Genomic DNA, 13,468 nt, shown 5'->3' with positions numbered 1-13,468 from the left:
CCCCCAAACCCTAGACCCCAAGGTCCCAAGGACAATACTCGGCCTGCGAAGACCTGCGGGAAGACCGGTCCGTAGAGAGACGGCCGCCATCTTGAGACTGGTGGGAGTCCCGGGCGGCCATTTTGTGTCCTGCCCCAGTAAAAAGCGCTCGGCCCCAGGGGAGCACGGAGGCCACCCCATCACAGGGGCGTTTAGGAAAGTTGTTGAGAGAGTGTGAAGAATGCCTGCCATGAAGACTGTGAGGCCAAGGGAGCAGGAGGATCCTCTGGTGAAACCCCAATGGAATTTGGGCCTAGCAGTTCGGAGTGATATGGCTGAGCGCCGGCTGGGAAGACAGGCTGAGAGAGGAGTCGGGGACAGAAGCAGAGCTCTGGCTGGGAGAGGGAGCTCGCTCCAGAGCGAAGCAGGGCCTGCCGTGTGGTGCGGGACTTTATTTTGGCACCCTGAGGATTGCTAAGAACTGCTTTTGTTATTAAAGGAGCCCCAGGCGGGGGGAGGAGGGGTGTCGTCATCCATGTGTGGGGGGCTAAAAGGGACTGGGTGCCACCAGCCTGACCCCCAGCCTTGAAGGGGTGCTCAGTAAACAGCCCCCGACACACACACCACAGTCCCCGGTGAGACCCCTGGAATGCTGTGTACCGTTCTGGTCAGCCTGTATTCACGAGAGATGAATTCAGACCAGTCCAGGTGCAGGGCAGGGGAATGGAGAGCCGCTCTTATGGGGGGAGACTGAAAGAGTTGGGCTTGGTTGGCTGGCAGAAGGCGGGGTGAGAAGGAGGGGGTCTGATTGCGCTGTGGAAAGTCCTCGGGGGGGGCCCACACCAGGGAAGGAGAAGAGCTAGTTAAGGTGAAGGGCAACGCTGAGACAAAGACAAATGAGGATAAACTGGCAGTGAGTAAACTCAGGCTGGAAATGAGAAGAGGGTTTCCAACTGTCAGAGGAGTGAGGTTCTGGAACGGCCTCCCCATAAGAAGTCGGGGGGCAAGAAAGTGAACTGGTTTTAAGATGGAGCTTGATACATTTGTGAAGGTGACGATAGGCTGGGCTTCCGCAATAGCTGGGCCTGGAGTCGATAACTCGGGCAGTCCTTCCCAGACTTCTGTTCATGTAAGTTTTGGGGGCCAAACACATGGGATGAAATCCAGCCCTGCAGAAAACCAGCACGAGGCCCACAAACCACTTAAGACCCCTGAAGCCGCCAAGGATTTGGACTTTACAGAGGCCTTTGACAAGATACCTCCAAAGAGGCTAATAAGGAAACTTACGTGGTGGTGCGGTGAGAGGTAAAGTACTGCCATGGCTCTGAAACTGGCAAGAGGCAGAAAGCAAAGAGGAGGAGTAAACAGTCCATTTTCACCGTGACCAAGGCTTCTGGGTTAGGACTGGCATTCTTTAATATATTGATTACAGAGAAAAGGGATGAATTCAAAGTTATTTCGGTTGGTCAAGACTAGATAAGACCATAACAAACTTCAGTGGGACCTGCTCCCGCTGGGGAACAGGCAGTTGGGATGCTGGATGAAGTTCAGTGTTGACAAATGCACAGTAACGCACGCTGGAATGAATAAACTGAACTTCTTCAATGTGTGTGCAAAGCACGCGGGATTGGACCTTAATGTAACCTCATCCTTGGGTTTTCCACTTGTCAGGCTAGTTGCACACTTGCTCCGTGTCCGCTGTCTGAGACAATAGGATGAGCCTTGAGTTTGTTCACTGTATTTCTGTTGTGCAACTTACTGTGTAAGGAATTTCCTTTTAAATCCATTTTGTTGACGTTACATCAGATACGCCTTTGACGGCACGGGTCGGTCTCTTACAGACAGAAGGTGAAAGCAGCCGTCTAGGCTTATGAGCCCATAGCCACAGAAACAAGGGAAAGAAAGGTTAACCAGGAGGAAATGAGAATACAAATCAGCACTGTTTGCTCTTCTGGTTTCATGTAATCACAATCCAGTTACACCCAGAATTCCTTTCTTCAGCAAAGCTCTGATTTCCTCCAGAAGGTAATTTGTGAGAGGTTGCCAGATGGAGATGAAATGGTCAGGTTTGGTTGACAGAGGGTACATCTATCGGGGGTACATCTATACATCAGTAAAAGACCCACATCTGGCCCAAGTCAGCTGACCAGGCTCCGAGACGGGGTGCCACAGGTTTTTGACCAGTGTAGACATCTCCTTAATCTGCTCTTTGCCCCAGTCTCCCAGCTGTACGGTGGGGGAGGATGTTTCCCTATCTCTCAGGGCTGATGTGAGGATAAAATGATCATGAGCAGCTCCGATGCGAGGGGGCTCCAGGCCAGATGAGTACCTAATTAGACAGCAAGGAAGTAGTGGGAGACCACGTGGAATCCAGTCCAGTAAGAGACGTTTTTCTGAGAACAAATAGTGGTGTGGAGTGAAATTCTGTTGTGTAAAAGTAAAACTCATCTGTGGGAGCTCATCTCAAAAGCTGACGGCAGCTCCTTGCTCAGAAAGGACCTGATCCTGAAGTCTGACCCCTCACCTCTGTGGGAGCCCAGCTGGAACTGCGGGGGCAGGAACAGGGCTCAGGTTCGTTCAAAATTTCATCACAGAAGAAAGATCATCTGGTGGCTAGGCGTAAAGGGCTGTGTGCTTTCCCCCGAGCTGCTCCGGGCTTCTTCTCCCACAAACCACATGCAGGTGCAGCTGCGTGTTGCCAGTTGTGTTCTGCGTTTACAGGCTTTTCTTCCCACCACTAACTATTTACAGATACAGTCCCAGGCCAGGGGCCGCCCAGTCTCAGCCACCAGTGCAGGGCAGCTCCCCTCCACCTGGGATTCTTCCTTTTCAGGCGGACCCCTCACCCCTTCTGGCCACTGCTCCTACCACCTCCCTTTGGTAATCCTCTAGTCAGCCCCTTCCTGCCAGCCTTTATGGGGCCTGCCTAACGAGCCTCACAGCTGCTCCTCCTTAGCCCAGTCCCTGCAGGCTCTCTCAGCTGGCGCCATTCCCCCTTCAATTAGGGCGGCCTAATCCTCCGTACTCAGCCAGCAAGTCCCTGCCCTGCCACAGATTTCCTCTGTGATCGTGGCCAAGTCACGTATCTTCTCGGCACCCGAGTTCCCCACCTGTAAAATGGGGGCAATAACCCTGCCCTGCCTCGTCTCACGGGGTTGTTTTGAAGAAAAAGTGTGTTTACAAGATAGTAGCTGGATGGGGATCATGAGATTGCCTTAGACATCGGAAACAGAAAGCTGTCAGGATGCTATTCAGGGTTCCAATTCCTCTCTCATAGGTTTCCGTCTTATTCCGATGGCAGGTTGTGATTGCAGGGGCTGGTTGTATTGTATGGCATGTACAGCACCAAGCACATAGATAAACATTAATAAGGGTTATGAGGGAGCAGAGACACTGCCGTCTGGCACAGCGGGGGTTAAAGAAACCCTTTGGGTTCAGCTAGCCCTGTCCCGCTATACCTGTAGCCAGTGCCAGGCCTGGAGGGGGGGAGAAAAGAAGTGAGCCTGGCTCAGTGGGGGGCTGACTGGCGAGGAGGCAGGAGCTCTGTTTGCCTGCCCAAGGGGACCTGCCAGCCAGCGAAGCCACTTGAGGCAAGTGAGGGCTCGCTGCCAAGGGGAGCCCGGAAATAAGCCCCAGCTGCGGGGCAAATGGACTAGCGGGAGCACGCCCCAAACTAAAGAGACTTGTAGGAAGTAGCCCAGTGATGCTGGTCTCAGCGCCCGCCCTGCCAGGTGGGAGACCCATCTCCCCTGTTTAGGGGTTGACCTTACACAGGGCCCCGGTGGAGAGGAAGGGCCCGGGTTCCCCTAGTCTCCCCTCTGGCCTTACAGATTGAAAGACCGGGGATCTAGCCGCTGGCTGCCCACTGATGACCCTAGCACATAAAGAAAAGTCCAGTTTCGTGGAACATGGTTTGTAACAGAGGAAGAAGGTACAATCCAGGCACGAATCGAAGCTGGGAAAGGAAGAGGTCTGGGCATCCTGTCTGTATGGGAGACCTTTCTACACTCGAATCCTCCCCCGGGTCAGGCGTGTGGTTCTCCGCTGCAAACGTTACTTAGAATCTTTAGTTTCTGGGCAGATCAATATATCGATGGGGGTTTAGAGACAATAGAAGCTGCCTGGTCCCAGTGTTGAACCCAGCGGGGTCACTCCCTTTGGAGAAGGGGTGTAAGCGGGGCTAGTTCTCGTGGCAGCATTGTCTCCCCAGTTTGAATTGCTGCTGCTGCTGCTGCTACCACCTCCTCCCAGTTCTTGCCAGCTGCTCTGTGCGGGCTGTAAGTTTTGCCAGGGGAATAGAAGCGGGGAAGCGGAGAGTCACCCAGCAGGCGCCACAGCAACCCTCTGGGCAGGAGGAGGAATTGCAAGGTCCTCTCTGCTGGGCTGCAGAAACGCACAGCCGAGCTGCCAGATGTGTGTGTGTGGGGCCACGGGCAGCAGCCCTAGAAATCCATTGACCTGTCCAAAAACAAACCAACAAATAGAAGTGGCCATAGGGGGATGGGGGGAGAATTTGACTCCGTTTTATGTTGTGGTGAATCCAGTCATTGCAGAGCACAGGTGCAAATAAATGCCGTTGGGTTCCAGCTGCTATTTTGCTTTTCCGCAGGGTGCGCAGATCAAATACCTGGTTTTGGAAGACACTGATGAAATAATAGCCCTTGTGGAAGACAAGATAAAGAATGCACAAATCCAGGAAGATGAGGATGAGGAAGATGAGGATGAAAGAGAGAATAACGGCCAGGGTAATAGTGGTGTTTGGAACGCTCCTTTTCACAGGAGCATGTGCTAGTTAATTACTAAGGATAAGACTAAGTCATGGATTCCGTGACTTCTGGAGACCTCCGTGACATTTTCTGCCTCAGCCCCCAGGCGGTGGGGCAGGAGCTGTCAGCTGACAGGGGCCCCAGAGCCATCAGCCGCCACAGAGGGACCCCGGAGCTCCGAGCTGCCGCGGGTTGTGGATACTGGACGCTCTGCTCCCCCTCTCCCCCCCCAACCACAGCCAGGCTTGGGGTCTTCCCCCCACCCCCCAGGCTTCAGTCATCTCCCATCAGTTGTCGTGTCCCCCTTCCCCCCCCATTATTTTTAGTAAAAGGCACGGACAGGTCATGGGTTTCCTTGAATTTTTTTTGTATTGCCTGCGTCCTGTCCGTGCCTTTTACTAAAAATAACCACGACAAAATCTCAACCTTACTAGTGAGAGGTCATCACACAACGAGTGCATCCTTGCTAGTCACATTCTGAAACATATAGAAGTGTTCTAGTCGCCCTGGCCTACGTGATCCAAAATGGCTTTGGTTCCGGAGCTTCAGTTTTTTGAAATGTGCCACTTGGGACACCTGGTTTTCAGAGGCTGGGTGCTCGGCGCTGTCAGAAAACCAGGCCCCTTTCCGGTATTTCAGGTCGGGCCCCCAAAAATCCATAGCCACTTTTGAAAATGTAGGCTGCCCTCTTTTGAGAGCCCGTTTGTGCCCTGGTCACATTCCACTTGTCTTAGCCAGAGAGCCGCTTCCGAGGGAATTCTGCACCCAAAAATGCAAAATTCTGTGCCAAGAAACGGTGCAAATTTTATTTGTCAATAAATAAATGTGGGGGCTCCGGCGGGGAGCACAGGCCACCGGCTGCACTGAGGTGGGAGATCGCCCTGAAGCTTCCCCTCGCCCCCAGGACAAGGAACTCCGGGGCAGGCCTGACCTGTGCGCTGTGTCAGGGTCAGGTGCAGCCTCATGCTGAGTCCATGTCAGGGTGGGGAGAGGGGGCTGCAGGGTGATCTCCCACCTCCATGCAGCCAGTGGCCTGTGCTCCCCCCCTGCCATGCTGGAGCCGCCACATTTATTTATTGACACATAAAATTTGCAGAATTGGGAAAGATTCTGGGCGGAATTTTTCATTTTTTGACGCAGAATTCCCTCAGGGGTAGCAGGTGAAGCAATTCCCCAGGTCACCAGGTGCACCAGGTATGGGGCAGGAAGCCTCAGCCCGGCGGGATCCAGGTATGGAGGGGCTTAGTGTGTGGGGGATCCCAGTGTGGGGTGAGAGGGTTCTGCGTGGGCAGCCTGGGTGTGGGTGGTTCTGCGTGGGCAGTCTGGGTGTGGGTGGCTCAGTGGGGGGTCTGGGTGCGGGGCTCTCTGCGGGGGTTCCAGGTGCAGGGACAAAGGGGCTCTGCAGGGAGATCCATGGTGGTTGGGCTAGCAGCGGGGTCTGGGTGCAGGGGTAGGGGGTCCAGATCCGGGGGGGGTGAGGCTCAGCAGGGTGGGGGTTCGGGTGCAAGGGACTCGGTCCAGGGTTTCTGGGTGCAGGGGAGGTCTGAGAATGGTAGGGTCCAGGTCATAGGGGGTGGGCAGATGCGGGGGAGGTGTCCCCAGCCCCACTTTCTCAAAGAGATTTACCTCTCTGCCGGCTGCTTTGGGCTCTGGTAATGACGCGCCCACGCTGCTGGGGAGGGGTGTGTGACCGCTTTTGCGGCTTCCCTTTGCTTCCCTGTCAGAAAGCCACTTTTCTGTGAGCAAGCAAAGAAATCTGTGCAGGACATGCATTCTGCGCGTGTGCAGTGACGCAGAATTCCCCCAGCAGTAAGAGCGCATGGGCCCATGTAGTTCTTCCTTAAAAATACATTCCTTTTCAGAAAAAAAAGTTGCTCATGTTTTCCAATAATTTTACATAAGATCTAAATGAAACAAAGGGCCAAAATGAAGAAAGAAACAGCTGGGTCTGAATATGAGGAAAACAAAAATGCAAATTGGATTCCAGGATAAAAGTGTCCTTTGCTCTGAGGGTCACATCCTCAGCTGGCGTAAATCTGTATCATTTCATTCACTTCGGCGAAGCAGTTCAGAGTTCCTAGCAGATAAGAGTTAAATATCAGTAGCAAGCAAGTCCTGACTGCTGCTTATTACACTGGTCAGCACAGTCTCATTCATTCCCCATGTGTCTGTCATATCCACCTGTTGTCTCTCTTATAGTCAGACAGTTAACTCTTTGGGGCACAGACTGTCTTTGCTGTATGTATGTACAGCACCTAGCACAATGGGGCCCTGATCTTGACTGGCGCCTCCAGGTGCTACTGGAATACACATAAAGCATCAAAATAAATTGCTTTGTTTGTTCTGTTTGAAACCTTGCAAACATTGAGTTCCTGCAGCCTCTGTGTGTTCACGTTTATGTGTGTGTTGACTTGTTGTAGACATCCAAGACGACCAGGTGATGGAAGCTGTTTACAGAGACAGGAAGCGAGAACTCCCTTTGGATCTCATACGTACCCTGACAGAAGAAACTTTCAATGCTGCTCTAACAGAGACCGCCCATACGGCGGTGCTGTTCTATGCCAGTTGTGAGTACGATACACGTATCCATAGCATTCTGTTTACACATTTCTTATTTACTTTAGTATATTTTTACTGCACCTGTATGTATTTAAAGTTATTTTTATTTAAATAATAGCTGAAAAGATGCCTCTGCAAGGCTCCAGATATTCTCACACACCATGAACAATACAATTCAATTGATTTCTCTAATAGATCAATACTGAACTAGAGACAAGCTGGCTATTTTTGAAGGTCTCCACATAAAATACTGAGATATTTCTTTGGCAGTGACATAAATTCAGTGTAATTCAACCTTCTGCATAGGGACCTTAGTGCCAGAACAATTCACTACGTTAAACCGGAAAGCTACAATCTCTGTCTGTTGTCTTCTTCCTGTACTGCAGCATCAGAAAAGGAGCCGTCTTTTATTTTCTTCAAGTGATGGCAAAGCTGGAGACGCTGGAGAAGCCTGACGTGTACAGAGTAACCCCTCTGCCGACAGAGGTGCTGTGTGTGATGTACCGCTATTGACAGTGTCTCTTGTCCGTTGCAGGGGAAGCCGTGTCGCTGGCGATGTTGCAGTCGTATGCAGAGGTGGCCGTTGATTTAAAAGGTATGGTGCCGGAGTTCCATTGGATTGTTACAAAGCGGGTGGTGTTCATGTGCTGTATCATCTCCTCCTTTTACAGGAGGGAAGGTTTAACTGATGGGTGTAAACGCAGTGGGTGAAATCCTGCCCAAACTCTCATGGGCTGCGGTGGGGACAGGATTTCATCCAATGTATATACACGTACCCGAGGGCTGCTCTGACTTTTGCAGGCTTGTCTGCAGGACAATAAAAGACCCGTGGCACAGCTGCGCCTGGCTCAGGTCAGCTGACTCGGGCTTGCAGGACATGGCTGTGGGGCTCTGAAATTGCAATGTAGACATTTTAGATTCGGTCTGGAGCCCGGGTTCTGAGACCCCCGCGAGGGGGTCAGGTCTCCAAGCCCGGGCTCTACCCTGAGCCTGAATGTCTACATTGCAATTTGAGAGCCCCACTAGCCTGATTCAGCTGACCTGGGCTCCGAGACTTGGTGCCAGTGTAGACATATTCATATGGGCCATTCTATGCAAGGATCACTGGAGCTCAGGGTTATCCAGCCCCGCCCCCAGAATTCCTGTTCCTGACACGTCCTCTGTATCCTGGGAAAGCAGCCCCAGGACTAGTGTAAAGCCACTCTGGAGGGACCCTCAGCTGCTGACGGAGGGAGGCTTAACATCCTTTTGTACCACTCTGATGTATTAAGGGACCTTCGCAGGCCTGAGGATCTGACCCGCAGAGTCAAATTCTGTTTTCTGTTACGCTGGTGTAAATCCGTTACTCCACTGGGGTTACTCTGGATTGACCCCAATGTAAATGAGAGTGGAAAATGGGTTGCAAATGGGCACGAATGTGAACAAGTCCAATCTGAAATATAAATAGCAGGAGGTGTCAAAGTATGACCTTAAGAGCAAGGAACTCCAGGTATTACTTTTATTTACTGTTTGCATTCTAGAGGCTCTGATGAGCCCCCGCCAGGGATCAGGGTCCCATGTGCTAGGGGCTGTACAAACATATAACAAAAAGGCAGTTCCTGTGCCATGGAGCACGGGGCTCATGTGTGTAAATTGCTGGTTGTGCGAGAGGGAAATGAATAGAACACCCTTGAAAGAGAAAATGAGAGCCGTGCACTTACTGCACTGCACAGGGAAAGTCGCCCTTCAGTCCTGTAATCTGTAGCTACAATAAAGGAGCAGTTCCAGCCGACATGGGGACAAAGGCAGAAGGTAAAATAACTATTCGACTCAAACAGGCAACAGACCTGCCATGGCAGGATGCTTGTGTGATGGTACCCAGGGCCCAATACAAACTTGTAACACGGGCCCCCTCCCACACACACACCCATGGGGGTTGCAGCCTGGACCGGCCCCCCAGGGCCTCTAGGCCCTGGTAAAGTGTACCCTTTTCCCCCCCATGTGAGGGCCCTGGATGCTCCCCAGGGTTGAGAGGCACCTCACCACTACCTACCTTGAGTGTGAAGCAGTCTTGTCTGCATCTGCTGGGGGTCAGCTCCCTGAAATCACCAGCCTATGGCAGCACAAACACTGCCTTCCAGGCCTCTGCAGGCCTCGCTCTGTACAGGTAGCGATTGGCGCATGTCTACCCCCGAGTCTTCGGCGCGTTCCCTGCAGCGTCCGGCCCCTTACCCGCTGGACACACCCAATTACTAGGCCTGCTCTTCCCAAAGGAACTATGCACACCAGTTTGTAAGATTTTTAAGCTTGTAAGACATCATGTTTCTAGTGAAAACAAAAATAGGTTTCTTGTCAGAGACGAAAAGTTCAAATAATAGTGAGTACTAATACTGGAAACCAATGGTTCTATATAAAGCAAAATCATAACACGCTTTCTAGAGAATAAACTTAACAAACAAGTTCCTCTCTTGTCTAAAGAAATTTATCCCACCCAAAGTTCTCTCCAGTGGTTTCAGCCAAGCCTGAACTTTTATGTACATCTCCCTCCCCCACTGCTTTTCTCTTGCTGTTAGATTTTATCATCCCTCTGATGTCCTCACAGGCCTTCATTTGCTTTCAATTCAGACTGGTGAGAGGTGACCCTTTGAAGGAGACCATGCTCAGCTGACATGTGAACAACAGATGACATAGACTTTAAGGACGTATTTTCAGTGTATACACACAAATCCTTACACAGTATCTGTACATAAATTGTACAATGACCAGTGTGACACTGGCTCTCAATTGAGAGCTCATGCAACATTCTTTGGTGAACCTAAATGTACATACCAGAATCAGGACATTCCTGTAAGCCCCTTGCCAGTTGGCATTGAGAAGTTCTTGGGTCACAGCCCCCAAACCAAGGAATTTAAAATGATGGGGCCCTCGGGGCATGGACACTCTCCTAATTACCTGTAAAGCCTCATAGAATCAGAAATGTAGGGCTGGAAGGGACCTTGAGAAGTCATCAAGTCCAGCGCCCTGCACGTGGCAGCACCACGTAAACCAAGACCATCCTTGACAAGTGTTCGTCCAACCTGTTTTTAAAAGCTTCCAATGATGAGAGCTCCATGGCCTTCTTTGGAAGCCTATCCCAGAGCTTAACTACTCTGATAATTAAAGCTTTCCCTAATGTCTAACCTAAATCTCCCTTGCTTCAGATTACTCCCATTACCTTTTGTCATATTTTCAGTGGTCAAAGAGAACACTTGATCACCGTCCTCTTTATAACAGCCCTGAACATATTGGAAGTCTGTTATCAGGTCCTCCACTCAGTTTTCTTTGCTCAAGAATAAACATGCTACTTTTTTTAACCTTTCCTATAGGTCAGGTTTTCTAAACCTTTGGTCATTTTTGTGGCTCTCCTCTGGACTCTTTCCAGTCTGTCCACATCTTTACTAAATTGTGGTGCCCAGAATTGGACATAGTTCTCCAGCAGAGAACCAGTTCACCAGTTCCGAGTAGAGCAGGACAGCTGTGTCTTACATACAACACTCCTGTTAATACACCACAGAATCATATCAGCCGTTCCAGCTGCATCACTCATATTCAGTTTGTGATCTGTTATGACCCCCAGATCTTTTCAGCTGTACTACCACCTAGCCAGTTATTCTCCACTTTGTAATTGTGCATTTGATTTTTTTCCTTCCTAAGTAAAGTACTTTGCACTTCTCTTTATTGAATTTCATCTTGTTGAATTCAGACCAATTCTCCAATTTGTCAAGGTCATTTTTGAATTTTAAACCTGTCCTCTAAAGTGCTTGCAACTCCTCCCAGCTTGGTGTCATCTGCAGATTTCATAAGCATAATCTCTACTGCATTAACGAAGCCATTAATGAAAATATTGAATAATACCAGACCCGGGAAAGACCCCTGTGGGGCCCCAGTACATGTGCCCTCCCATTTGGCCAGCAAACTATTGATGACTGCATTTTGAGTGTGGCTTTCAACCAGTTATACACGCACCAGGTAGTGATTTCATCTAGACCTCATTTCCCTAGTTTGTTTATGAGAACGTCATGTGAAACCTGCTGTGGCAAAAGCTTTACTAAAATCAAGGTAAATCACATCTGCTGCTTCCCCCTAACCACTTGGTCAGTAATCTTATCAAAGAAGGACATTTACGTTGGTTTGCCATGATTCGCTCTTGACAAATTCATGCTGACTATTCCTTAGTCCTATTATCCTTCAGGTGCTTACAAATTGATTGTTTAATAATTTGCTCTAGTATCTTTCTAGGTATTGAGTTAGGCTGACTGGTCTATAATTCCCCAGGTCCTCTTTGTTCCCCTTTTTAAAGATAGGTGTTATGTTTGCCCTTCTCCAGGCTTCTGAGACCTCTCCCATCCTCCAGGAATTCTCAAAGATAATTGATTAGGGCTCCGAGATTGCTTCAGCTAGTTCCTTAAATACCCTAGAATGAATTTCATCAGGCGCTGCTGACTTGAATACATCTAACTTACCTAAATGGTCTTTAACCTGTTCTTCCCTATTCCCCCCGGTTGTTAATATTAATTGTGTTCAGTATCTCGTCATTAACCTTTTTTTACTGAAGACTGATGCAAAATAAGCAGTAAGCACCTCCGCCTTCTTGATGTCATCAGTTATTAGCACCCCTTCCCTGCTAAGTAGAGGACCTACACTTTCCTTCGTCTTTCTCTTGCTCCTAGTGTATTTAAAGAACCTCTTCTTACTGCTTTTTATGTTTCTTGCCGGGCGTAATCCATGTACATCTATGGTACTGCAGAAACTCATCGCCCTCATCATTGCTATTGCTATCTTCAAAACCAGTGCATGCGTATCGGGTGATCTGTGAGTGGACAAGGGCGGGGGGAGTTGATCTTTAGAGGAAGTCTGTGCTATTTACTGCGTCGCATGGACTTAGAGTCTCTCATGCCCCTTTGCCAGTCTTGTTGCTCGTGGTTCTCTTGGCTCACTCCTGCGGCTGGTAGGTGCTCTGCCACGACTGGGGTTTCTTGCTTTGGTCACCTGGTGCCCAGCTTGTCCGACATCCTGTAAGCAGACTGTTAGGGCTCCCCCGCCCTGTCCCCTCTCAGTTCCCAGACACAGTTCTCCAGAAAGCAACAGTCCAAAGCCCAATCTGCAGGCACTCCGTGAAGGGTTTGGGGGGGGGGGGGGGGGTTACACTGACAAGCTTAGAACCATAACCGTACTTCCAAGCCCTTCACACCAGTCGGGCTTATTTCTTCCCCTGACCATGGTTCTGTATGCCGATGAAACCCCCTATCTCCCGTCACCTTTCTCTTGCTAGCCTTAATTATACCTGTAGGTGTGTCCTCCTCCTTTTCCCCCAGTACCACCCCTTCCAGTATATGGCCATGTTCCATTTTGGCAGGGGTGTCAGTACAACCCCTTTTCTACCCCATGGGAGGGGCAGGGAGTAGGGTCACATCTTGGCCATGGTTGGTCTTCTTAACACCTCCCTCACTTTCCCAGCCGGTTGCTTGGTCTTGCTCTGTCTTGAAGAGGAGTCAGAGCTTTCCCTCGTTGGTGCATTCACATATCCCATCTTCACTGCGCCTTGAAACATTTTAACTACATCCCTTCTCTTCCCCACAGCAATAAAGAAAAACCCGCCTTATTGTGAGCAGACAAAAGGAACACACTATGTCTTTGTTCTTTTCTAACACGAGTAGCTCAGAGACTTTAGCTTTCAGGCAGGCACACTGGCCCCGAAAGCAGGCCTAGAATATCATCTCAGGCAGATACGCAGGTCTAAATACTTACACAAACTTAAATCATACACCCTGACACAGACGTCTAACAAGCTCGAACCTCAGCAGTTCTGTGCAGAGCCTTGACAAGGGTGGAGTTAGGGGCTTGCGAACAAGAACCCAGGACAGGGAGGGCTGGAGATATAATTTGTGGTTTGCTTTAGTCTGATACTGTTCAATGTTTACAGCCTTTTAAACCCCACGAAGGGAATCTGGCCAGAAACTTCGCAAGCCGTTGCTCTTTGGTTAACCAATCATCCTGAAAATAAACAGGAAACCTCAGAGAGGGCTGTTACTATTATTATAACAACAATATTTGGCTTAACCAGTTAACTTCCGCTCCAGCTGTTCAGACCCTGCTGCTGCCATAGAATCACAGAAGATGAGGGTTGGAAGGGACCTCAGGAGGGA

At 50.0% G+C, this 13,468-nt stretch overlaps 1 protein-coding gene across 2 annotated transcripts in view; it reads left to right on the top strand.

The window, feature by feature from the left end:
• Window positions 1-13,468, top strand: part of TXNDC16 (thioredoxin domain containing 16) — a 60,295-nt gene that overhangs the window by 22,422 nt on the left and 24,405 nt on the right. For both annotated transcript variants that reach the window (XM_067554769.1, XM_067554770.1), the window contains exons 11-13: window positions 4,589-4,724; window positions 7,166-7,312; window positions 7,840-7,899. In XM_067554769.1, the coding sequence (XP_067410870.1) occupies window positions 4,589-4,724; window positions 7,166-7,312; window positions 7,840-7,899 (343 nt within the window). The remainder of the gene's footprint in view (window positions 1-4,588; window positions 4,725-7,165; window positions 7,313-7,839; window positions 7,900-13,468) is intronic.

Source organism: Emydura macquarii, unplaced genomic scaffold (assembly GCF_026122565.2).
Source record: "Emydura macquarii macquarii isolate MOO-44397 ecotype Brisbane River unplaced genomic scaffold, CSIRO-AGI_Emac_v2 contig_1551, whole genome shotgun sequence".
Classification (NCBI taxonomy): domain Eukaryota; kingdom Metazoa; phylum Chordata; order Testudines; family Chelidae; genus Emydura; species Emydura macquarii.
This window is presented reverse-complemented; position numbering and strand designations above follow the sequence as displayed.